This window comes from Stegostoma tigrinum, chromosome 3 (assembly GCF_030684315.1).
Source record: "Stegostoma tigrinum isolate sSteTig4 chromosome 3, sSteTig4.hap1, whole genome shotgun sequence".
NCBI lineage: Eukaryota > Metazoa > Chordata > Chondrichthyes > Orectolobiformes > Stegostomatidae > Stegostoma > Stegostoma tigrinum.
The window spans coordinates 132404623-132431613 of record NC_081356.1 but is presented as its reverse complement, the minus strand read 5'-3'; the positions used below and the strand labels follow the sequence as shown (position 1 = coordinate 132431613).

At 43.8% G+C, this 26991-nt stretch overlaps 1 protein-coding gene across 1 annotated transcript in view; it reads right to left on the bottom strand.

Annotated features, from left to right (window-relative positions):
- Nucleotides 1–18385: 18385 nt before the first annotated feature.
- The window catches only part of si:ch73-337l15.2 (glutathione hydrolase 6), a 52657-nt gene continuing 44051 nt past the window's right edge, over nucleotides 18386–26991 (bottom strand). The window contains exons 3-4 of the mRNA XM_048527799.2: nucleotides 24374–24487; nucleotides 18386–20776 (exon numbers count right to left, since the gene is read on the bottom strand). Coding sequence (XP_048383756.1) covers nucleotides 19506–20776; nucleotides 24374–24487 — 1385 coding nt within the window. The 3' untranslated portion in view covers nucleotides 18386–19505. The remainder of the gene's footprint in view (nucleotides 20777–24373; nucleotides 24488–26991) is intronic.

Genomic DNA, 26991 nt, shown 5'->3' with positions numbered 1-26991 from the left:
ATGGACATTACAGAGCTGCTAAATCCCATCATGATGTCTTCTGCTTGAAATCAATTTCACTCAAATCTTGCCTTGTAAAGGAGAAGAGGGAGAGAGTGTATACTCGATGCAGAGTTCTTGTTTATATTGGAACTCGGGCTACACTCAAAGCTGGACTGTTCTTTTCACATCAGGTGGAGACACATTTAATAGTTCACTCATTCAGGTGATCAGAGACCAAATTTTGGGAAAGATAAGGTTTGGCACAAAAACAAATGCTAATTTAAAAGAAAAATTCCAAGCAATACATTGTTCTTTAAAGCAAATGGGTAATTAATAAAACAAAATACCATTAAGAAGGATGAAGCAATAGAACTAGCAAAGTCAGGAGGGCTCTGTGACCAAGTGAGAAACTCCAGGTGAACTAAATAGAAACTGAAAGGACTGTGGATGCTGGAAGTCAGAAACAAAAACAGAAATTGCTGGCAAAGCTCACCAGCTATGGCAGCACCTGTAGAGACAAATCAGAGTTAACGTTTTGGTTCCAGTGGCTCTTCCTGAGAACTGATGGTAGCTAGGAAAATAAAAACCAAAAGAATTGTGGATGGTGCAAATCAGAAACAAACGTAGCAATTGCTGCAATAGCTCAATGGGTCTGGCAGCATATGTGGAGATAAATCAGAGTTAATGTTTCAAGTCCGGTGACGGTTAATATTTTTCAATATTATTCCAATATCTTTCTGTTTCGGCAGAGAGTCATATCAGATTCGAAGTGTTAACTCTGATTTCTCTCCATCAGATGCTGCCAGACCTGCTCAGCCTTTCCAACAATTTCTGGGTTTGCAGCTAGGAAAATGTTGGTTTTTATACAGAAGATAGGATTGGGAGTGGGTAAGGTGTAATCAATAGGTGGGGATAGAGCCCAAAGAGAGAGAACAGTTGGGCAGATGAAGGAGTGGATAACAATCAAGATAGGAAGGCGAATAGCTATTAATGGGGTCTAGAGCTAGATGAACACAGCAGGCCAGGCAGCATCAGAGGAACAAGAAAGCTGGTGTTTCGGGTCTGGCCCCTTCTTCAAAAATTCAGCTTCAGAAATTCTTATTTTCTGAAGAAGGGTCCAGACCTCAAGTATCAGCTTTCCTGCTCCTCTGATGCTGCCTGGCGTGCTGTGTTTATCCAGCTCTACACCTTGTTATCTCAGCCTTCAGCATTGACAGTTCCTACTATCTCTGAGCTATTAATGGGGACTGTAAGTGGCTAACAACAGGTTGTGTGTAATAGCAGTCTGTGTGATAACAAGGCCTGGTGTGTGGGGCCTGGGGTAAGGATGTGGGAGAGCCCAAGTCCTAAAGTTGTTGAAATCAATATTGAGTGCAAAAGGCTGTAGGATTAGATTCTGCGATGTCAGTGATGGGATGACACCCACCTTGCCATACCCTTGCATATTCCCAAATATAGATCATATTTTTGTTATTTTTTAAAATTTTCAGCAGCATGTAAAAATACCATGATGGAGCTTTAACATGAACTGAAATTCTTTTCAAAATGATGCAGTCAGATGAGCTCTTCTTTCCCAATGTCTCAGCTGAAAAATTGGCCTGGAGGGTTTATCTACTACTACCTAACACAACCCTATCTACACAGGTAAGTGCACAGATTGCCATCACCATCACTGAATTCCTCAAAATCAACATCATGGAGGTTATCATTGACCAGAGACTGAATTGGACTGGATGTAAAACTACTGTGGCTACAAGAGCTAGTTTGAGGCTAGGAATACACTTCCCAACTCCCCAAAGCCTGTCCACCATCTACAAGGCACAAGGCAGGAGTGTGATGGAATACTCCCCACTTGCCTGGATGGGTGCAGCTCCAACAGCACACAGGAAGCTTGACACCAACTAGGACAAAGCAGCCTGCTTGATTGGCTCCATGCCCACAAGCATCCACTCCCGCCACTGCTGACACTCAATAGCAGCATTGTGTGTTATCTACAAGACAAGCTGGAACGCTCAGCTAGGCTTCTTAGACAGCACCTCCTAAATGCAGAAGGACAAGGGCAGCAGATACATGGGGACACCACCCCCTGAAAATTCCGCTCCAAAACACTCACCATCCTGACTCGGAAATATGTCGCCGTTCCTTCAGTGTCAACAGGTAAAATCCTGGAATAGATCCACCTATATGAAGGATTGCCATAATTCACAAAGGCTGCACTCCACCATCTTCTCCATGGTAGTGACCAAACCTTCGGGTCCAGGAGGTCTGGATTCAAGCCCTACCTGCCCTGGAAGTGTGTTATAACATATTTGAGTAGGGAACATGGAGAGGAATTTCAGAGTCCACCTTCCCCAACTGCCCCGTTTCTCATTAAACCTGGATGCTTGCACAGGTTTGTTTGACTCTCCTAGTGAGAAGGTTACATTGTGGCACCAGTGGGGTAGGCCATGCTGCAATCACGACAGGGCATAGTCCCTTCCATAAAATAACTTCACGGTGGAAAGCATCATTGTGAGGTCAGCATTTGTGGCCCGATCCCTAACCTCCCTGGAGAAAGTGGTAGTGAGCTACCTTCTAGAACCACTGCAGTCCATGTGATGCAGGGAGGGAGCTGCAGGATTCAGGCCCAGGGAGATCTAAAAGTCATTGTTGTTTCTAAACTGCACCAGAGGGAAAAGAACAGTCAATAAGCAGTAAAGCTAGGAAATGAATATACTGATCCTTCACTTTGAAGTACGCAATTCAGACCAGCATGTGTCATTCGCCAGTTTTACTGGTTTCTCCTTCCGGGAAAGTAAAGAAGAATCAGGTTGCTGCCTTGGGAATATAGCAGGGAATGCAGCTGCAGAAAGCAGGCTGCCCATTAAATGGTAGGGATTGCTGCAAAATTGTGCTCATGTCATTAGAAATATGGTACTGAGGTGGGAACCTACGTCCCACCATCGCCAACACTCAAAGGACAAGATTTGTATTGCTGTTTGCACGCACGCGCACAAAACAAGCATTTTTGTTCATCGGTGTCTGAAACACAGCACACCCAAAGAAGGCTAAGTAATGGAGTGAGCTAATGAAAGAAACTACAGTCTGTTACACACGTCAATTCTAGGTAACTAACTGCTATGTACGTTGCTTAAATAATTCAAATTATCTAAATTCTGCATCTGTGCTTTCAGTGCTATCAGGAATCTTCTTACAATGTCTTGTATTTGTTTCCATTGAGTTTATCTACAACTCTGCCGAATGTATCATTTTGTCCCATTGAACCAGCAACCTCATGCTCAAGACCGGTAGCTACTGGTGCACCAATCCCTCAAAGTTAAAATTCTCACCCCGATGTTCAAATCCATTCAGGCATTCATCCTCCTTCGCAATGCAATCTCTGCAGTGCTACAGTCCTCCAGAAATTCTGTGCTCCTCCAATTCTTCTTCCTTTCTGCATTTCGTCTACTTCCCTTTGCTTTTTTTTTATTTATTCATGAGATGTGGGTGTCGCTGGTGAGGCCAGCATTTATTGTCCACTGCTAACTGACCGAAATAAACTGGGTGAGTATTCACAGAACACTTATGTTCTGTCTGCAAAAAAGACCCTGAGCTTCCTGTTGCCTGCCACTTTAACACACCACTGCGTACCCTGGCCAGAATCTCCATCTCTGGCTTGCTGCAGTTCTCCAGTGAAACTCAACGCAAGCTAGAAGAACAGCACCTCATTTTCACCTTGGGAACACTTAAGGCTTTTGGACTTAATATTGAGTTCAACAATTTTAGGGCTTGATGCACCTTTACACATGCTAACCCCAGCCTCCATATACCAGGCTTTGTTATCACAAAGTCCGCTATTACACTTCATTAGCCAGCAATTGTCTATAAATAGTTACTCATGCTCTCGGGCCTATCGTTATACACTTCCTTGCCTGTCCAATGGTTCTTCTCTCTCTTTGGGCTCTATCTCCACCTATCATTTACTCCCTATCCCCTTCCCCCCACTCTATCTTTTGCATATTACCCAACCTTTTCCTAGCTACCATCAGTTCTGAGGAATTATCATTACACCTGAAACATTACCTCTTATTTCTCTCCAGCAATGCTGCCCCAGAACTGCTGAGCCTTTCCAGCCATTGAGATAACACGGTGTGAAGCTGGATGAACGCAGCAGGCCAAGCCGCATCAGAGGAGCAGGAGAGCTTGACGTTTCAGGTCGGGACCCTTCTTCAGAAAATCAAGACGATCAGTCTGCAGACTGCCTGCATTGCAATCCCAGATCCTGAATTTGGGGCCTGTCCAATTTCATGGCCCATGACTTTTTCTGGATTGTGGTAACCCAAACAGAACAGCCTAATTTCAAGAGGATTCACTTAACTGAGGTATAACAAGGCCACGCAGCTGATTACTTGCTTGGCCAGGCTCAGGCATGACCTTATTCTTCCTCCCCCTAGGAAAAGATGATGGTAGATGACATCCATTGCTGCAACGACATGATGGAGGGGGGGGGGGGTGTTGTATTTGCAATCTACTACCATTGGGCTATGATTCTTATGCTAGCCCCTGTAACATAAAGATGATAAATATACAAGATCACATATCACTGCCCAAAATAATGAAATTGCATTACAGCACCTGGTCTCTACCTGGGTAGGTTACAACTTAGGGAAAATGATGGCCTGGTGGTATTATTGCTAGACTACTAATCCAGAGACCCAGCTAATGTGCTGGACATGCAGGCTCAAATGCTGCCATGGCAGATGATGGAATTTGAATTCAATTTTAAAAATCTGGAATTAAGAATCTACTGATGACCATGAAAATTTCAGCAGGTCTGGGAGTGCCAGTGAAGAAAATATCAGAGTTAACGTTTCAGGTCTGTTGGCCCTACCTCCACAGGACCCAAACGTTAACTCTGATTTTTTCTTCACAGATGCTGCAGCTCTACAAAACCCTGGTGAGACCACACTTGGAATATTGTGTCCAGTTCTGGTCCTCCTATTATAGGAAAGATGTGGAGGCTTTGGAAAGGGTGCAAAGGAGGTTTACCAGGATGCTGCCTGGACTGGAGGGCTTGTCTTATGAGGAGAGGTTGACTGAGCTCGGATTTTTCTCTCTGGAGAGAAGGAGGAAGAGAGGTGACCTGGTCGAGGTGTACAAGGTAATGAGAGGCATGGATAGAGTCGATAGCCAGAGACTTTTCCCCAGGGCAGGATTGACTGCCACGAGGGGTCATAGTTTTAAGGTGTTAGTAGGAAGATATAGAGGAGACGTCAGAGGGAGATTCTTCACCCAGAGAGTTGTGAGCGCATGGAATACTTTGCCAGTGGTAGTCGTGGAAGCAGAGTCATTAGTGACATTTAAGCGACTGCTGGACGTGCACATGGACAGCAGTGAATTGAGGGGAATGTAGGTTAGGTTATTTTATTTTTGGATTAGGATTATTCCTTGGCACAACATCGTGGGCCGAAGGGCCTGTACTGTGCTGTACTTTTCTATGTTCTATGTTCTAGATGCAGCAAGACCTGTTGAGCTTTTCCAGCAACTTCCGTTTTTGTTCCTGATTTAGAGCATCTGCAGTTCTTTCGACTTTTACCATGAAACTCATTGCTGGTTATCAGGAAAGACCCATTCGGTTCACTAGTGTCTTTTAGGGAAGGAAACTGCCAACCTCAACTGGTCTCCAGACCTGCAGCAATGAGGCTGACCCTCAACTGCCCTCTGAAATGGCCTAGAGAGCCAATCAGTGCAAGGGCAACTAGAGACAGCAATAAATGCCGGCCCAGCCAGAGATAGCAACTTCCAATGAATAATTAAAATAAATGGAACATGGAAATGCAATTCAGTGGAATGCGATTCAGAAATTGTTGTAAGTATGTGAAGGTAACTCAACCTAACTTTTCAGGTTTTCTGTAAATTGGAAGTCAATAGCTCTCAGTTACAGTATCTGCCGAGGTACTAAATTTGACTGAACATTTTTGGATACACAGGAAAACCAGCTGGATATGAACACAGGAAAGAGAAAAAGTCATTTAGCTCTTTCAGCCTGTTCTTCCAAATGCTTTGGTCACAGCTGTTCTGTATCTTAGCTCCATCTACTTGTCTTCATTTTATATCCTCCCATAACTTGACCAAATAAAAATCTATAAACATCAATTTTTATATTTTCAATTGACACTCCAGCCTTGACAGCTTTCTGAAGAGCTCCAGATTCTAATTCACTACCTTAGCTCGTGGTGGTCTCACCGGGCTGATCTTTATCCATCCGTGCCTAGTCGTCATTTCACTGAAGACTTTCAGAAAACCCATTTGCTGATTATCTAACCCACATCGTGCTTCAGCAAGTGATTCATCAGCACCATTCCAGCACCACACCCACCAAACTATTTACCCTGCACACTCTCCCATTAGCTTTGGTTGCTGAGAAAAGAGCTGTATCCCAACATCACAGAGTTACATTGTGTTTATGGCACAAAACCAGACCATTCAGCCGAGAGATAATGGGAACTGCAGATGCTGAAGAATCCGAGATAACAAAGTGTAGAGCTGGATGAACACAACAGGCCAAGCAGCATCTTAGGAGCAGAAAAGCTGACGCTTTGGGCCTAGACCCTTCACAGGAGGTGGATCAAAGATGGATAATCTGATCCATGCCAGAGTTTGTAATCTGGATGAGCCTCCTCTCATCTTACTGCATTAAAATTTAGCAACATAACTGGTTCATTAATGTCCTCTAGGGAAGAAAACTGCCATCCTCTCTCTACTGGCCTACATGTGGCTCCCCACTCACAGCCATGCAGTTGACTCTTAACTGCCCTATTGACAATTACAGATAGGCAACAGTTGTTGGCCCAGCCAGCGACACACACATTCCATGAATGAATGAAAATATGACTCCCTTCCCCTTTATAGGCTGATCTATCTTCCCCTCAAAGGCATTAAAAATGAGAACACAAAAATTTTAGCTGCCTAGAAGAAACTGAGAAAAAGTAAATTAGGGGCAGAATCACAGAATTGCTACAATGTAGGAGAAGCCCATTATGTCTGCATTGTTCTATTATCCAGCTCCAATCTCCTGTCTTTTCCCCGTATTCCTGCCCAAAATTTCTGTCCAAATAACCATCCAATGCCCTACATGAATGCCTCCAACAAACTCACCTCCACCACATCTCCAAGCAGTGCAGACCCTAATTATTCGCTGTGTGAAAAAATTATTTCTCACATCACACTTGCTTTTTCACATCACTTTAATTCAATGCTCTCTCATTCTTGTTCCTTTAACAAGAGCTTCTCCTGATCTATTGTGTACAGCCCCACTCATGATTTTGCAAACAACTATCAGATCTTCCTTCAGCTTTCTTCTCCCTAAGAACAGTCCCAACTTTCTTCAATCCATCTGCATCACTGATGTTATGAAATGTTCACCCATCTATTTCCACACACTGATGGATCTCCTGTGTAATTTCAGAGTTTTGTGCTGTAAGGAAGTGTTTCTGTTTATTAATTTATAATTTACTGAAGTGAGTAAGTGAGAGTTGATGTTCTTACTCTGCCATCTTTCAGTCCTGAGTGAAAGCTGGAGATAATAGGCAGAAGCATTAAATATTTAAAAGTTTCAACTCCAGGTTTTTTTAGATGTTGCATATTTAATATAACGTTCTATAATTTTCCATCAAAATAAAGGTGAGGCTAACAGTACTCTTATTTATATGCAGTTTGCATCTGCTGCACTCCAACCTAAATGAAATATTACATGATAATTGTTAATTACTGCTAATCAACCACTATAGCAGTAAAAATTAAAATATTTAGAAGAATAAAATTAAAAATTTATAAACTTTAAAAGAAAAATGCTTTGGGCAGAATCTTAGAGGGCCCTGAACAGCCAACACGGACTGTAAAAAAGAAGTCACAGAATTACAGGAGAAGTTGGGTGGGGCCTATCTCAACATCAGGTATAGCTTGGTGCATTTTTTAAACTATGTTTTCGGATTCAAGGGCAGTTTCTCGCTTAACAGCAGAGTTGTCAACAGAAACTTAAAAACATAGAAAATAGGAGCAGAAGTAGGATATTTGGCCCTTCGAGCACACTAAACCATTCAATATGATTATGGCTAATCAACCAACACAGCAGAAATTGTTGGAAAGACCCAAGCAAGTCTGAGGAAGGGTCACTGAACCCAAAACATTAACTCTGATTTCTCTCCACAAACGCTGCCAGACCTGCTGGACATGACCAGCAATTTCTGGTTTTCTTTCTGATTTCTAGCATCTGCAGTTTTCATCCAACTCTGTTCCCTATTCCAGCTTTCTTCCCACTCCCTTTGAGCTCTTTAACCCTATGAACTATATTTAAGCAAGAACAAAAACAAAGTTGCTGGTAAAGCTCAGCAGGTCTGGCAGCATCTGTGAAGGAGAAAGCAGAGACCCTTTCTCCACAACTGCTGCTGAGCTTTTCCAGCAACTTTGTTTTTGTTCCTGATTTACAGCATCTGCAGTTCTTTTGGTTTTTATGAACTATATTTAAACTCTTGAAATAATTCAATGTGTTGGCCACCCTCTGAGTGAAGAAATTTCTCCACGTCTCAGTCCTAAATGGCCTACCCTGTATCCTTAGACTATTTTTAGGACTGAATTGAGAAGGAACTTCTACACCCAGAGGGTTGTTAATCTATGGAATTCCTTGCCCAGTGAAGCAGTTGACACTACTTCAGTAAACATTTTTAAAGCTAAGGTAGATTTTTTTTTGAACAATAAAGGAATTAAGGGATACGGTGAGAATGCAGGTAAGTGGATCTGAGTCCACAAAAGGATCAACCATGATCTTATTGAATGGCGGAGCAGGCTCGAAGGGCCAAACAGCCTACTCCTGCTCCATGTTCTTATATTTCATGTTCTTATGACCCTAGTTTTGGACTCCCTGGTCATCAGGAACAGCCTTTCTGCATCTACTCTGTCTAGTACTGTTAGAATTTTAGGGGTTCCATGAGATCTGACCTCTTTCTTCTAAAATCCAGTGATATAATCCTAACTGATCCAGTCTCTCTTCATATGTCAGCCTTACCATCCCAAGAATCAATCTGGTAAACCATTACTGCACACCCTGCAGAGCCAGAACATCCTTCCTCAGACAAGGAGAGTAAAAGTGCACCCAGTAATCCAAGATAACAAGGTGTAGACCCATCTAGTCCCGAAACATCAGGGTTCCTGCTCCTATGATGCTGCTTGGCCTACTGCGTTCATCCAGCTCTACACCTTGTTATCTCGGATTCTCCAGCAGCTGCAGTTCCTACTATCTCAGCAGTATTCAAAGTGTGGTCTCACCAAGGTCCTGCACAATTGCAGCAAGACATACTTGGTCCTGTAAAGACATACCTGCTCCTATACTCGAATCCTCACTATGAAAGCCCACATGTCATTTGCCTTCTTCACGGCCTGCCACACCTGCATGCTTACTTTCAGCAACTGGTGTAGACCATAGGACATAGGAGCAGAAATTAAGCCATTCAACCCATCGGGTCTGCTCTGCCATTTAATCGTAGCTGGTAGGTTTCTCAACATTTTTCTCCTGCTTTCTCCCCATAACCCTTGATCCCCTTGACAATCAAGAATCAATCTATCATAGATAACAAGGTGTGGAGCTGGATGAACTCAGCAGGCCAAGCAGCATCTTAGGAGCAAAAAAGCTGACGTTTTGGGCCCAGACCCTTTTCTGATGAAGGGTCTAGGCCCAAAACGTCAGCTTTTGTGCTCCTATGATGCTGACTGGCCTGCTGTGTTCATCCAGCTCCACACTTTGTTATCTTGAATTCTCCAGCATCTGCAGTTCCCATTATCTCAAGAACCAATCTGTCACTGTCTTAACCATACTCAACGACCTGGCCAGAACAGCCTACTTTAGAGATGAGTGCCATCTTTTCACCACACTCTGGCTAAAGAATTTTCCCCTTATCTCAATTCTAAAGAGTCTTCCATTTACTCTAAGCTATGCCCTCGGGTCCTAGTCTCTCCTGCCAATGGAAACTACATGGAAAACTGACAAAGTACAGATATGCATTGAGAGGTGCACCAACTACTAGCATTGAAAGGTGAAAGGATATTTTTTGAACATGGACATGTACCCAACTCATAGATTGGACCAGGCAGCATCTCAAGACTGCTCACTTAGTGTCTACCTGCATGCTTGCTGTACTCATGCCATTGGCACTTCTGCCAGAGCCTTAAGGCCCTCAGTTCTGCTGTATTGACATGCCCTTCTATGCAGACACACAGATAAATCAATCCTGTATGTCATTACAAGCTGTCAGAGAACCCCATGTTGTCAGCCAGGGAGCAGTCAGGGCTCTGGTCAGTATGTCTGGGACTAAAAACCATAAGACCATAAGACATAGGAGTGGAAGTAAGGCCATTCAGCCCATCAAGTCCACTTCGCCATTTAAATCATGGCTGATGGACATTTCAACTCCACTTCCCTGCACTCTCCCCGTAGCCCTTGATTCCTTTTGAGATCAAGAATTTGTCGATCTCTGCCTTGAAGGCATCCAATGTCCCGGCCTCCACTGCACTCTGCGGCAATGAATTCCACAAGCCCACCGCTCTCTGGCTGAAGAAATGTCATCTCATTTCAGATTTAAAGTTACCCCCTCTAATTTTAAGGCTGTGCCCACGGGTCCTAGTCTCCCCACCTAACGGAAACAACTTCCTAGCGTCCACCCCTTCTAAACCATACATTATCTTGTAAGTTTCTATTAGATCTCCCCTCAACCTTCTAAACTCTAATGAGTACAATCCCAGGATCCTTAGCCGTTCATCATATGTTAAACCTACCATTCCAGGGATCATCCGTGTGAATCTCCGCTGGACACACTCCAGGGCTAGTATGTCCTTCCTGAGGTGTTGGGCCCAAAAGTTGCTGGAAAAGCTCAGCAGGTCTGGCATCTGTGAAGGAGAAAACCGAGCCTACATTTCAGGTCTGGGGACCTTTCCTCAGAACCCAAAACGTTAACTCTGTTTTCTCCTTCACAAATGCTGCTGAGCTTTTCCAGCAACTTCTGTTTGTGTTCCTGATTTATAGCATCCTCAATTCTTTTGGTTTTTATTATGTCTGGGACCTACTTGCCCAAGTTGTTCAGTAGTCTGGGGCAAATACAGCCTAGGGGATCAGTCCACTGATTGTTCAGGAGGGGCAAGAGGGGTGTCAGTTACAGCCAGTGTGGAAAAGCAACTGCATGCATTGAGGACGGGACAAGGAAGGTGATAGGGTTGGAGGGGGGAATCTTAAGGTATTAGGAAATATGCAAGACAGCATTGGAGAGTATGGGAAAAGGGGCAGGGGTGCTGGGGAGTATGAATAATGGTGATGATCAACATAGTTTCAAAGGGGGACTTTATCGGACTGGGGTGTGCATCATTCGGGGAGGCAAGTTAAAGGCGAGGTTCATTGAGGTGAGTTTCCACATAGCAGTCTGTATGGAATGGGTTAATAGGGTGACATGAGGTAAAAGGGGATAGAACAATTCTTCCCTTCTGACTGGGTACAGGCTGTTGCTGATGGTACCCACTCTTGAGCTGTGTTCCCTGCCATCACTTAACATTCACTGGATATGAAATGTAACTGGAAAATAGCAGAGACAGTGACAATTTGATGAGGGAAAATGCAAGATTCACATCTGCTGAACACAGGGTAATTGAAGTTGCAAATGCAGCAATATACGGACACTATCCAGGCTTGGGCTGACAATTGGTAACTAACATAGGCGCCACACAAGTGCCAGACACTGATCACCACCCATTGATATTCAATGGAGTTATCATCACTGCAGCTGGGTCAATGGGATTCAGAAGCACGGCTGGGTCCTCCCAAATACACAGTGCCCATCAACTGTGCACCCGTGGCACTGAGAGGGCAGTATCACAATGCTACAAAATTCATCAACAAGAAGGAGCACCATTTGATTACAGCTCAGGTGATCTGTGATCATTGTTAGAATTGCCTAGAGGTGTGTACTCGCTACCCTGGTAGCTGCCAAGACCCCTACATACAGTCATAGAGACATGCAGCATGGAAACAGACCCTTCGGTCCAACTCATCCATGCTGACCAAGTTTCCCAAACTAAATTAGCCCCACTTTCTCTGGCAGGTCATTCCACAGGAACATAAATGAAAAAGCTGTCCCTCGGTTCTTTTTTAAATCTTTCTCCTCTCACCTTAAAAATATACTTTCGAAGTTTTAACCACCCCTACCCTAGAGAAAAGTCTTTACCTTATGGCCCTTATGATTTTATTCACATCCTAGAGCACACATGAGTACCTGGTGTGTTTGGGTGGGGGATATAAAGGAATCGTACTACCCGCAGGGGAAAGATGTAAATAGAATATAACATAATCTTTGGTTGCAATGCTGGTATTTGGTTTGCATGGAGGTGCAACCATCATTATTGTATGCGTTGATAAATAAGTGACTTGACACTCATGGCAAGCATTGTTTATACAACTGTTTGAACAAGCACTAACAGGTGCAACTACTGAGGATCCAAGTGGTTCTGTGTATAGATGGAGCTGTGATTGACAAAAATTGGTCTATGGACTAGAGGCCAGTCATCATTGGAAAATCAGAGATATTCTGTAAGCAAAACTGCTATCATGTGCCTGTTGTAAATCAATGGGAGCATTCATGAAAGGAATGCCATGAAAAAGCCTTCTGATCAACAAAGGTCAATCCAACAGTTCTTGTTAACAGTGGCTATAGAATGCTTTCTCCAGGTTTTATCTCTACCCATTCCCTTCTATATTTGTGTGCATGCAGAGTCAATAAGAGTTTAGAGTTTTAACCGGTGGAGTTTTACGCTGATAGTTAATAATTGTTTACATGTAGCGAGAGTCAATTACCAGTCATATGTGGTAGCCCTTGTTAAGGAAAGAAATCTGACCTGTGTGTTCTACCAACCTGGGCCTGAAAATCAAGTGAATTAAGGAATCTTTGTGTACTTAGTTTTAAAGTCACTCCCTTTAAATTCATTGATAGAGAAACTTTCAGAAGCTCTTACTCAGGGTATAATTGATAGTCGCACAACAAAACGTTGGTTGTTTCAGACATGTCAATGTGGAATCGCTCAGGAAAAATAGTGTCTAACTAATTTGGAGGTTTATGGCTTTCAGAGGTGTACTCTGTCTTTATTTTTGAAGACAGGTTTTAAGACAGAGGTGATGAGCTATCTATTTGAACCCAATGAAGTAGACAGCTTGTGAGACCCTCTTGTGCTTGTTTTTAAAGTTGGAACAATAGAAGCAGCTGAAATAGGTTAAAGCCCCGACAGAGCCAGGGTTTTTAGCTTTAGTTTTTTTCAGTAGCAATTGCTGAGGTGTTGAAGCTGGGTTTGGAAGCTGCAGTACACCTCTCCCTTCTATATCTCAGAGGTTTCTCTTAATGGTTTCTTCCTGGAGTGGAGAATTGCCTGTGAGACAATGTACTTTACAGAATTTGCCTTTGCCAGGGGTGTGTTTATGGGATGTTCCTATAATTGGAACAGTTATGACTTAGTAGTTACCTTCCACGTTTCCCTTTTTGTGCGAGCATGATAAATTGGCTGTTTTCAAATCTTCCAGCACTTTTCCAGAATCTAAAGGCTCTCAGAAGATTATTACCAGTGCATCCACTGTGTTTCATGATTACAAGATTTTATTTTAGATTTCCGAAAAGAGGGAGGCAAGAGAGGACATTGGACAGCTAAAAATGAGGACAGCATGATGGGAAAGCAAAAATGATGAAGGTAAATAAATCAACATACAGCAGATGATAATAAACGCAAGAGTTCTGAAGGAGATTGCTGAGGGTATTGTACATGCATTGATGGTGATCATTCAAGAATCACTGGAATCAGGGATGCTCCCAGATGTCGGGACATGGTTAACGTGACAACCCTATTTAAGAAGGAAGGGAGACACAGACAGGAAATTGTAGGACAGTTAGCCTGATCTTTGTCATTGGTAAGATTTTAGAACCCATTATTAAGGACAAGTTTGTGGAGTACTTGCAAGTGTACGGTAAAAAGGCGGGGGGGGGGTGGAATCAGCAGGGCTTCATCTAGAGGAAGTAACGCCTAACGAATCTGTTGGAATTCTTTGAGGAGATATGAGCAAGTTAGACAAAGGAGAGCCAGTGGACATGATCTAATTGGATTTTCAGAAGTCTTTTGACAAGGTACCACACAGAAGGTTGCTAAATAAGCAGCCATGGTGTTAGGGTAGTGGTACTGCCATGGATAGAGGATTGACAGACTGGCAGTAGGCAGAGAGTAGGGTTAAAGGGGTCTTTTTCAGTGTTGCAGCCAGTGACTAGTGGAGTTCTGCGGGAGTCCCTACTGGGACAACTATTCACATTGGACATTAACAGTCCAGACGAAAGAACCAGGGGTATTGTTGCTAAATTTACAGATGACAAAAGATGTGTTGAGGCGAAGTTTTCTTTTGGCCTCCGAATAGTTCCAGAGATGTAGAGGAAAGGATAGCAAAGATGATTCTCGATACGAGTCAGAGAGACAGGATAGTGGTCATGGGAGACTTCAACTTTCCAAATATTGACTGGGAACACTATAGTTCAAGTACTATAGATGGGTCAGTTTTCGTCCAATGTGTGCAGGAGGACTTCCTGACGCAGTATGTAGATAGGCCAACAAGGGGCAAAGCCACATTAGATTTGGTACTGGGTAATGAGCCCGGCCAGGTGTTAGATTTGGAAGTAGGTGGGCACTTTGGTGATAACGATCACAATTCTGTTATGTTTACTTTAGTGATGGCATGGGATAGGTGTATACCCTGGGCAAGAGTTATAGCTGAGGGAAAAGCAATTACGATGAGATTAGGCAAGATTTAGGGAGCATAGGATGGGGAAGGAAACTGCAGGGGATGGGAACATTAGAAATGTGGAGCTTATTCAAGGAAAAGCTCCTGTATGTCCTAGATAAGTATGTACCTGTCAAGCAGGAGGAAGCTGTAGAGCACGAGAGCCGTGGTTTACGAAGGAGGCAGAATCTCTGGTCAAGCGGAAGAAGAAGGCTTATGTTAGGATGAGATGTGAAGGCTCAGTTAGCGCACTTGAGGTAGCCAGGAGAGACCTAAACAGAGAGGTCAGAAGAGCCAGGAGGAGACATGAGAAGTTGTTGGCGGATAGGATCAGGGTAAACCCTAAGGCTTTCTATAGATATTTAAGGAATAAAAGAATGACGAAAGTAAGATTAGGGCCAATCAAGGATAGTAGTGGGAAGTTGTGTGTGGAGTCAGATGAGATAGGGGAAGCACTAAATGAATATTTTTCAACAGTATTCACTCAAGAAAATGACAACGTTGTCGAGGAGAATACTGAGATACAGGCTACTAGACTAGGTGAGATTTAGGTTCACAAGGAAGAGGTGTTAGAAATCCTATGGAGCGTGAAGATAGATAAGTCCCCTGGGCCGGATGGGATTTATCCTAGGATCGTCTGGGAAGCCGGGGAGGAGATTGCCAAGCCTTTGGCATTGATCTTTAACTCGTCATTGTCTACAGGAATAGTGCCAGACGACTGGAGGATAGCAAATGTGGTTCCCCTGTTCAAAAAGGGGAGTAGAGACAACCCTGATAATTATAGACCAGGGAGCCTTACCTCAGTTGTTGGTAAAGTGTTTGAAAAAGTTATAAGGGATAGGATTTATAATCATCTAGAAAAGAATAAATTGATTAGGGATAGTCAGCACAGTTTTGTGAAGGGTAGGTCGTGCCTCACAAACCTTATTGAGTTCTTTGAGGTGACCAAACAGGTAGATGAGAGTAAACCGTTTGATGTGGTGTATATGAATTTCAGCAAGGTGTTCGATAAGGTTCCCCATAGTAGGCTATTGTACAAAATGCAGAGGAATGGAATTGTGGGAGATATAGCAGTTTGGATCGGAAATTGGCTGGCTGAAAGAAGACAGAGGGTGGTAGTTGATGGGAAATGTTCATCCTGGAGTTGCTAGTGGTATACCGCAAGGGTCGGTGTTGGGTCCACTGTTGTTTGTCATTTTTATAAATGACCTGGATGAGGGCATAGAAGGATGGGTTAGTAAATTTGCAGACAACACTAAGGTCGGTGGAGTTACGGATAGTGACGAAGGATGCTGTAGGTTGCAGACAGACATAGATAAGCTGCAGAGCTGGGCTGAGAGGTGGCAAATGGAGTTTAATGCAGACAAGTGTGAGGTGATGCACTTTGGTAGGAGTAACCGGAAGGCAAAGTACTGGGCTAATGGTAAGATTCTTAGTAGTGTAGATGAGCAGAGAGATCTCCGTGTCCATGTACACAGATCCTTGAAAGTTGCCACCCAGGTTGACAGGGCTGATAAGAAGGCATACAGTGTTTTAGCTTTTCTTAATAGAGGGATCGAGTTCCGGAACCAAGAGCTTATGGTGAAGCTGTACAAAACTCTGGTGCGGCCGCACTTGGAGTATTGTGTACAGTTCTGGTCACCGCATTATAAGAAGGATGTGGAAGCTTTGGAAAGGGTGCAGAGGAGATTTACTAGGATGTTGCCTGGTATGGAGGGAAGGTCTTACGAGGAAAGGCTGAGGGAATTGAGGCTGTTTTCATTAGAACGAAGAAGGTTGAGAGAGGACTTAATTGAAACATATAAAATAATCAGAAGGTTAGATAGGGTGGATAGGGAGAGCCTTTTTCCTAGGATGGTGACGGCGAGCACGAGGGGGCATAGCTTTAAATTGAGGGGTGAAAGATATAGGACAGATGTCAGAGGTTGTTTCTTTACTCAGAGAGTAGTAAGGGAATGGAACGCTTTGCCTGCAACGGCAGTAGATTCGCCAACTTTAGCTACATTTAAGTTGTCATTGGATAAGCATGTGGATGTACATGGAATAGTGTAGGTTAGATGGGCTTCAGATCGGTATGACAGGTCAGCACAACATCGAAGGCTGAAGGGCCTGTACTGTGCTATTATGTTCTATGAAGGTACTGTTAAGGAAGTGGGGAAGCTACAGCAGGACTTGGACAGCCTAGGAGAGCAGGCAAAAAAGTTGCAGATGGGAGACAATGTGGGAAACTGTGAGGTTGTGCACTTTGGTAGGAAAGAATAGGGGCATAAACTATTTTCTAAATGAGGAAAAGAAATCTGAAGCACAGAGAGACTTGGCAGTCCTAATTCAGGACCTTCTTAAGGTTAACATGGAGGTTCAGCTGGCAGTTAGGGATGCAAATGCACTATTGGCATTCATTTCAAAAGGGCTAGAATACAGGAGTAGAGGTGTATTGCTGAGGCTGTAAAGGCTCTGGTCAGACTGAATTTGGATTATTGTGAGCAGGTTTAGGCTCCATATCTTAGGCAGGATGTCCTCGCATTGGAGGGGTCCAGAAGATGTTTGCAAGAATGATCCCCCAGGGGTGAAGGGCTTGTCATATGAGCAGTGGTTAAGGATTCTAGGTCTGTACTCAATGGTGTTTAGAAGGATGAAGATGGGTTCTCATTGAAACTTACGCAATAGTGGATAGATTGAATGTGGAAAAGATGTCTTCAAGAGTAGGAGACACTAGGACCCGGGGGCACAGTGTCAGAGTGAAAGGATAAACCTTTCGAACTAAAATGAGGAATTTCTTCACCCAGAGGGTGATCAATCTGTGGAACCCATTGTCACAGAAGACTGTGTAGGCCAAGTCATTGAATGTATTTAAGATACAGATAGGTTCTTGATTAGAAAGGAGAATAAGGGTTATAGTGAGAACACAAGAGAATGGGGTTGAGAAAAATCTTTTTGATCAAATGGAGGAGCAGACTCAATTGGCTGAATGGCCCAATTCTGCTCCTATATCTTTTCTCCTCACTGGAGCTACTTTATTTCGTATCCTGGGCCTGGAATACCTCCTATCAGATCCAGGGGACATAGCAACCTTTCATTCCATTAATTTTCCTTGCACTTTTTCTTGAGGAGTAGTATTACACTTATTTCCTCCACACTACTACCCCTTGATTACTTAGTGCCCCCTACTGAGAAGATGATGCAAAGTATTTGTTCAATTCCTCTGCCATCAATAGTATCTTGAATGAAAAAGCTAGCTGCGAGTATATACAGCTCCAGGGGAAAAACAGACATCAGCTTGGGAAGTGCAATCTTTTTAAAATTTAAAACAGAAGTGTGGTTACAACTGCTCAGACAAACAGCGTTGACAGTCTGCTGAGGTGATTAATCTTGGATGTTATATGTAATTAACGTTCGATGACATTAACTGGGTCCTGGGAAAACAACTACCTGTGCTCCTGTTCAATAACGGTTCAAAGTACACAACACAAATCAATCTGTATCTTGAACCAGGACACTGAAAACAAAATTCCACTACAAAAAAAACATTAGTGCCAACGCCATCTCCCAAAGAGCATGTAGAAAACAAAACTTTGACTGAGACATCTCTATTCACACTTTAATGCAATCCTCTTTATGCAATCTGTGAAAGGAGGTGGGATTTGAAAGCAGTCGCGATCAATGAGTTCACTCCCTGTTCATGTCCTCCAGGGAAAATCCAAGAAGGATGCATTTACTAGTACTTCTCGGCCTCAGTGCAATCTGATCTTCCAGGCGATGCAGAATAAGGTTCGGTGGGTGTATCATCGAAAGGCGCGACTCACAGCTTAATGCAGTGCAATCAAATCTCTTCAATCCGCGAGTTCCTTCAATCTCCCACCAGGGAAATGCATGACATATTGAGAGATGAAAGGTCAGTAATCATCATAAAGAGGAAGAGGCAGGTTACTGTTTAAGCTGGATACCCTCAGTCAGAATGGATGATAGCCCTGCGTTGTTTATTTGTGGTATTCCTGTTGTTCACATTTTCAAACCTTGCACTTTTCTTATTAAAAGAATATATCTTTAATTAATGTGAGATCGCTGTATGCAATTCTGATAATGTGCAATTAGCAACAATTAGTTTTATCCAATAAGTCTTTTCTCAAAGTGAATGATGCATAAGTTAGAAGACGGATTTACATTTCTATAGCGCCTAATATAACTTCAGCATGTTCCAAAGTGCTCTACAACCAATGCAGGGCAGCTCATGTAAAGTCTCCATTGAAGTGTTGGAAATGCAGCAGCCACTTTATGCACAGCAAGCTCCCACAGACATTAATGAATTAAGGAACAGATAATCTGTTGTAGGTATTGATTAAGGATTATATATTGGCTAGACACTGGGTAGAACTCCCCCCTCCTGAGCATTACAACTGCTCTGATGCTTTTAAATCTACTTGAGAGAGCAGACAGGTCTTAGTTTAATGTCTAATTTGAAAGACTAGATGTCTGACCAATACAACATACCCCCTTTGTACTGGAGGGGAGAGTACTAATGATGTATTCGAGCCAGTAATGACCATTTAATACAAAGATGGGAGCAGGTACCAATCAAGGAACGGCTGATACGTGGGAATGAATTTAAGGTGAAACAGGGGTAACTGAAGACTCCCAAAATCATTTAGGAGAAACCAGGTGGAGGGGCAGGGAAGCAGATGAACAGAACAAGAATACCATGGTGTTAATAACCGTCAGCATAAAGACATTCTTGCGGCTGTCCAAATGCACTGAGGTGGCCCAAGTGGATTCCCACCATTGTGGCTGTCACACCTCCTGCAGTTTCATTAACCAGCTCCAGCTCTGGCTCCTGCTGTAACAAGAGGCGATAAATTTTGGAATCTCTCAGCACTCCAGACACCAGCTTACGCAGAGTGCCTCCCTCTCCAGTGTTCAGGTAAAAGCATGGACCAGAAACCGCTTCTTTGGTCGACCTCTCGAAATAAACTTTGTTCACCACCTTTTGAGCAACGGCAAATGGAACAGAGGATCCTCCTGCACTGGCCGTAGCCACGAGATCATCCCCGGCCACAGAGGTCAGCACTGCTGGACAGGCCCAATGATGGATGACAGAGTCTGTTCTCCCGGTGAAATCACTGAGGAAGATTCCCGTGGAAGGAGATAGGAACCTTGCCCCGAATGCACTATTCAGGGAGCCCACCATTGCCAACATATTACCAGAGGGGTCAATAACCACGACCTGACTGCCGGCTGGAGATGTCTTGTTGGAGAGTTTGTCCTCGCTCTGTTTCTGAAGGCTCCAGGGAACTGGTGACGGGAAACCAGGTCGGCTCTGGTAAACACGCTGGGCTGCATCCAGAATATCCCGGTAAGTGATGGACGTGTTTTCCGCACTGGAAATGCTTGCAAGCGACAGGTTGAGTCGCCCAGCCTCCTTCACGATCTGCATCAGGGTGCCCCCAGAGGCAGGAGGCGGAGCGGCGTACAGGAAGAAACGGTCAAGCTCGGTCACCAGAGGCTCAGTCAGGTTAGCTCCCTGTCTCGTGACGGCCCGCACGAATTCCTGCCGACCCTTCCTCGGCAAGTCTCCAGCTAGCTGCCGGGCAAGGGGTTCTGGGAAGGAGGCTTCTTCCATCTCTGTGCTGACCCTCTCGAGGACATCAGCCAGCTTCCAGTTAGTGGTGTTGACCCCCGCTCCCTTCAGCCCGCGTCCGCTGTTGCAGAGGAGTGGACATAGCTCACCCCCCTGTACCTCCACCTCCTTCGCAGCCCCCGCCAGGATGCGATCAATGGGGAAGCCCTTTCTCGCCAGCTCCACCGGCCGCTGGAACAGCTTGGCCCAGCTCAGACTGCCGTACTCTTGGTGCAATAGTCGGAGACCCTGGAGGGTCGATGGGACACCAAAGCTCAGTTTCAGGGAGTCCATAGGATAGGCATTTAGAACCTTCGTCACCCCCAACACCTTGCTGTGAAACACTGCCGAGATAGCTCCACCTACAGCAAAGATACAACAATTCATTAAACTGGACACATGCGAGCAAGTTACCCACAGTGCTCACATCTGCAGGGCTTGCAAAGCTCCTGCCTCAGGGTCAGAGGATCATGGATTCATACCCCATTTCACAAACTCAAGTGTGAAAGCTGCACTGCCACCTGAGAGCTTACTGCCCTGCATGGAAATGCTATATTGCACGTGAAAACTGAGCAAAGTCTGTCCTCCCATTTGGACAGAATGATCCCAGAATTTTTATTCTGCAAGATAGCTGGAGAATTATCCTCAACAGGAACACAGGAAATAGGAGGAGTAGGCCATTCGGGATCCCAGCCTGCTGCACCATTCAATATGATCGTGGCTAATCATCAATTCAGTACCCTGTTCCAGTTCCTCCACATACACGTTGATCCCTTTAAAATCATAACTCATACAATCTCACCAGTGCAGAACAAGGCCACTTGGCCCATCAAGTCTGCAATGACCCTTCAAAGAGCATCTCACTCAGACCCTTTTCCTGTACCCTGCATTTTTACCACTGCTAATCCACCTAGTCTGCACATCTTGGGAATGTGCGGAGGAAAAGCTGGAGCACCTAGAAGATATTCTTTACAAATTGCATTTTTCACAGGATGTGGCAAAACCAACATTTATTGCCCACTCCTAAGTTTCCCTTGATTTGTGTGGCGTGGTTGACTTCAGTGTTTTGTTGAGGCTTCATAGCGATTGATACAACTCAGAACGAGGCCAGTTTTTCAGATTTAAGAGGGCAGTTGAGAGTCAACCACATTGCTATAGGTCTAGAGTCACACGTAGGCCAGACCAGGTAAGGTTGGCAGTTTCCTTCCATAAAGGACATTAGCGAACGAGATGGGTTTTTATAGTAACCAGTGATCATTTAATAGTCATTCGTATTATGATTGGCTTACAATTTTAGAATTATTAATCTAATTCCATTGGCTGTCATGGTGGGACTTGAACGTATGACCTCATAGGCCTTTAGAATACTTATGAAAGGAGGCCGTAGGAGCTGAAAAGAGTCCTTACAACTAGAAATTTCTCATCTATCAGTTTTTAAAGGATAAGAGACATGCATTTTAAGATTGAGATGAGGAGAGATTTCTTCACCCAAGGGTAGGTCGTGCCTCACAAACCTTATTGAGTTCTTTGAGAAGGTGACTGAACAGGTGGATGAGGTGTAGACGGATTTCAGTAAAGCATTTGATAAGGTTCCCCACGGTAGGATCTTGCAGAAAATATGGAGGCATGGGATTGAGGGTGACTTAGTGGTTTGGATCAGAAATTGGCTAGCTGTAAGAAAGTGGTGGTTGATGGGAAATGTTCATCCTGGAGTTCAGTTACTAGTGGTGTACCACAAGGATCTGTTTTAGGGCCACTGCTGTTTGTCATTTTTATAAATGACCTGGATGAAGGCGTAGAAGGATGGGTTAGTAAATTTGCAGATGACACTAAAGTTGGTGGAGCTGTGGATAGTGCGGAAGGATGTTGCAGGTTACAGAGGGACACAGATAAGCTGCAGAGCTGGGCTGAGAGGTGGCAAATAGAGTTTAATCCTGAAAAGTGTGAAGTGATTCACTTTAGAACGAGTAACAGGAATACAGAGTACTGAGCTAATGGTAAGATTCTTGGCAGTGTGGATGAGCAAAGAGATCTCGGTGTCCATGTGAATAGATCCCTGAAAGCTGCCACCCAGGTTGATAGGGTTGTTAAGAAGGCATACGTTGTGTTTTTACTGGCAGAAGGATTGAGCTTTGGAGCCATGAGGTCATGTTGCAGCTGTACAAAAATCTGGTGTGGCCACACTTGGAGTATTGCGTACAGTTCTGGTCGCCGCATTATAGGAAGGATGTGGAAGCATTGGAAAGGGTGCAGGGGAGATTTACCAGGATGTTGCCTGGTATGGAGGGAGGGTCTTATGAGGAAAGGCTAAGGGACTTGAGGCTGTTTTCGTTCGAGAGAAGAAGGTTAAGAGGCGACTTAATAGAGACATACAAGATGATCAGAGGATTAGATAAGGTGGTCGGTGACAGGCTTTTTCGTCAGATGGTGATGGCTAGCACGAGGGGACGTAGCTTTAAATTGATGGGTGATAGATATAAGACAGATGTCAGAGAGTAGGTTCTTTACTCAGAGAGTAGTAAGGGCGTGGAATGCCCTGCCTGCAACAGCAGTAGACTCGCCAACTTTAAGGGCATTTAAGTGGTCACTGGATAAACTTACGGATGATAATGGAATAGAGTAGGTTACATGGGCTTCAGATTGTTGCACAACCTGTGAAACCATCGAGGGCCAAAGGGCCTGTACTACACTGTAATGTTCTATGTTCTATGTTCACGCTGAGTTGATGGTTAAAAGACAAGGGAATACAGATTCAATGTTATGGGCAAAAGATGCAGGGCAAATGAGAAGGAAATTGTTTTTCCTGCAGTCACTGTTAACAAACAAGGTCTTGCAGGTGGTGGAAGTCAGAATAATCAGAGGAAACTGAATGGACACTTAAAACGTACAGGGCTCACAGTGGAAGAATGGTATCGTACTGCTCTTCAAAGAGCCAGCATTGACTCGATGGGCCAAATGGTTTCCTGCTGTGTTATGAATGACTTTCTGGCACTGTCAGGTCATCCCTCAGTCATCTCTTTTCTAAGCTAAAAGGTGAATTTATAGTGTTTCATTCAGTGACTGTGAAAGTCATCGCTTCACAATTGCTGCAGCATTAGTAAATGCTCAGTTGCTGGACGTGTCTGTCTTCCAGTTTCTGAGTGAGAGATTTAATCTTGACATTAGCAGAGTTCCAATGAAGCTGAACGGTCAAATTCCACAAATGATTCTCAGCCATCTTCCTCTCTTCGGCCTTTTCTCACTGATTCTCTCCTTCCCCCTACTTTCTCCCCGAAATAGCCAATTTGTGCATCACCTGCAAACATCTCAGAATCCCCACCATTCCTACATTTAATCATTGATCTATTCCATATGCAGTGAAGCAGCCAATAGGGAGCCCTGCAGAACTCATGGTCACTACTCCAGAAATATTCCCCAAGTGAAACTTTACTCACCTATCGCTAAGTTCATTTCCCAAAACCAAGATGAGGAGAGCATTTGAATTTATTCAGTAAGTTGTGAATCTTTGAAATTCTCTACCTCAGAGTGCTATGAAAGTTGATTCTTTGAGATGGTTAAGATAAAGCTTGATAGATTTCTCTTTATTGACAACGTGCAGGATTGTGGGGATGAGGCTGAGGAACATGTATCAGGCAACCAAGATCATATTGAATAGCAGGGCACGGTCCACAGGCAGAATGGCCTATTCTGTTCCTTTGGCCAAATTTACATTGCTCATTCAGAAGTTAGCTTTAATAACCTTTACTGTCACCTCGGATAAAATCAACTAGCTGGTCCAACTGGGCCTATTTCCAGTCAGTGCAGACACTAAGGAATGGACACATTAAGGTGTGATATCAGAGAGAGGCTCAGGTAATCAGCATTTCTATATTCACGCACCGCGAGGACCCCCACCACACACTCCCCAAGTTAGAAACTCCAGAATGCCCATTATCGGCTCCTTCTTAAGCCTCATGTACCTATTCCGGTACTGTGTGGATGCACCACTCCCAAACACAGCATCGCTGAAACTCCAGCATCGACTGCATTCCCACCTTCGATCAGGATCTCCTTCGCAAAGCTGGAACAGATTTCTTCAGTGTGGAGGAAAGAAACAGATGGCATTCAATTAGTATGGTGCACTCTGCTGAGCATTCCAAAAATAACCATTATTGCAGGTTAGAATTTATGACCTAAAGGAGACAGTAAACAGAAAAGGTTGGCAGGGAGTAATTGCAATAACTACACACCTACAAACTAATCAATAGATCATCTTATTGGAATCTCGTGAATAAAAGATGCTTAATCTCCAGTTCACCACTGTGGAATAACACAGTGTGAAAAATGATCTATTTTTCATTTCTGTTATTTATGAAATTCTGGATGTGAGTTTGCTCGCTGAGCTGAAAGGTTCGTTTTCAGACGTTTCGTCACCGTTCTAGGTGACATCATCAGTGAGCCTCCGGTGAAGCGCTGGTGTTATGTCCCGCTTTCTATTTATCTGTTTAGGTTTCCTTGGGTTGGTGATGCCATTTCCTGCATTGGTGATGTCATTTCCTGTTCTTTTTCTCAGAGGGTGGTAGATGGGCTCCACATCTATGTGTTTGTTGATGGACTTCCGGTTGGAATGCCATGCTTCTAGGAATTCTCGTGCATGTCTCTGTTTGGCTTGTCCTAGAATGGATGTGTTATCCCAATCAAAGTGGTGTCCTTCCTCATCTGTATGTAAGGATACTAGTGATAGTGGGCCATGTCTTTTTGTGGCAAGAACTGTAACAAACACTACATTGGACAAACAGGCAGAAAGTTAGCCATGAACATCAACTAGCCACAAAAAGACATGACCCACTATCACTAGTATCGTTACATACAGATGAGGAAGGACACTACTTTGATTGGGACAACACATCCATCCTAGGACATGCCAAACAGAGACATGCATGAGAATTCCTAGAAGCATGGCATTCCAACTGGAACTCCATCAACAAAGACATTGATTTGGTGCCCATCTACCACCCTTTGAGAAAAAGAACAGGAAATGACATCACCAATGCAGGAAATGACATCACCAACCCAAGGAAACCTAAACAGATAAATAGAAAGCGGGACATAACACCAGCGCTTCATCGGAGGCTCACTGATGATGTTATCTAGAATGGTGACGAAACGTCTGAAGACGAACCTTCCAGCTCAGCGAGCAAATTCACATCCTGAACCTCAACCTGAGCTACAAATCATCTCAAAATTTATGAAATTATTTGAGAAGGATTAAAAGATTCTATTTCACCGGGTTGGGCAGTTGGAAGATGTCGCATGACGAACCTTCAGCAATATGTCCAGGTTTGGCAGCTCCTAGGTTGTATTATTGGGGAGGTGATGGCCTAGTGGTATTACTACGAAGTAATCAATCTAGATTTAGTCTAAGGACACAGGTTCGAATGCTATCACAGCAGATGGCAGAATGTGAGTAAATAAAAAAATCTGGAACAAAAAGTCAATTTAAGGAGAAACCTATTTGATTCACTAATGAGGTTTACAGTATGAAATTTGCTGTTGTTACATGGCCTGTCTTGCATGTGACTCCAGATCCACAGCATCGTGCTGCCCTCTGGGCAATAAATGCCAATGAAGCCAGTGAATGAATAAAACAAAATTAGCTGATGCGTCTGAGGGGCTGGAACCTGGATAGGCTCACAATACTCCATAAAGTTTCCAAGATAACAAAGTGTGGAGCTGGATAAACACAGCAGGCCAAGCCGCATCTCAGGAGCACAAAAGCTGATATTTCGGGCCTAGACCCTTCATCAGAGGGACCCTCTCTGATGAGTCTCGGCCCAAAACGTCAGCTTTTGTGCTCCTGAGATGCTGCTTGGCCTGTTGTGTTCATCCAGCTCCACATTTTGTTATCTTGGATTCTCCGGCATCTGCAGTTCCCATTATCACTCCATAAAGTTTCTGCAGTTTTTGGAGTCCAAGGTTAGATCAGATGCTCTTTGTGGATCTTAGTGTTAACTGTGGACTGTGCAGGGTGTGGGCAATGTCAGATGGTTTTGAGGGATCACATGTCACTGACTGTGAACACCTCTTTTGCTTTCCACTACATCAAGAGCTGGGGTAACAGCAAAAATTTGCTTTTGAATTTCACACACTGAATTGATCACGGCACAGCACTTCGTTGACTTCCTAATGGGCAGCAGTGTGACATTAGCAATAATTAAGAATGGTTGTGGACCTCAAGCAGATTCGCAGGCACATTCCAACTCGTTAACTATCTAGCGATTCGTTTGTCATGATTTCAGGAAGTTTCCACAGCTTGATTCTTCACTGATGAGTAACAGGGTGATTGAAAAGCCAAGCTTCACAGCACAAAATCGCTACGTCTTGACTTATTTAGTATCTTCTCACAATTATCTTTTCTCCAGCCTGTTTTATTGGCTTTGACCGAGGTTTCGCCAAAATGCGACCTCTTAAAATGCTCTTTAATAGGATTAGTCCTGAAGAGCTGCAATAATTATTTTTTATAACTTTCCCCGAGAGCTTTCCCTCGAAATCACATCTGCTATTTTTGTTCACTTCATCTATAAACCGCACCCATTTT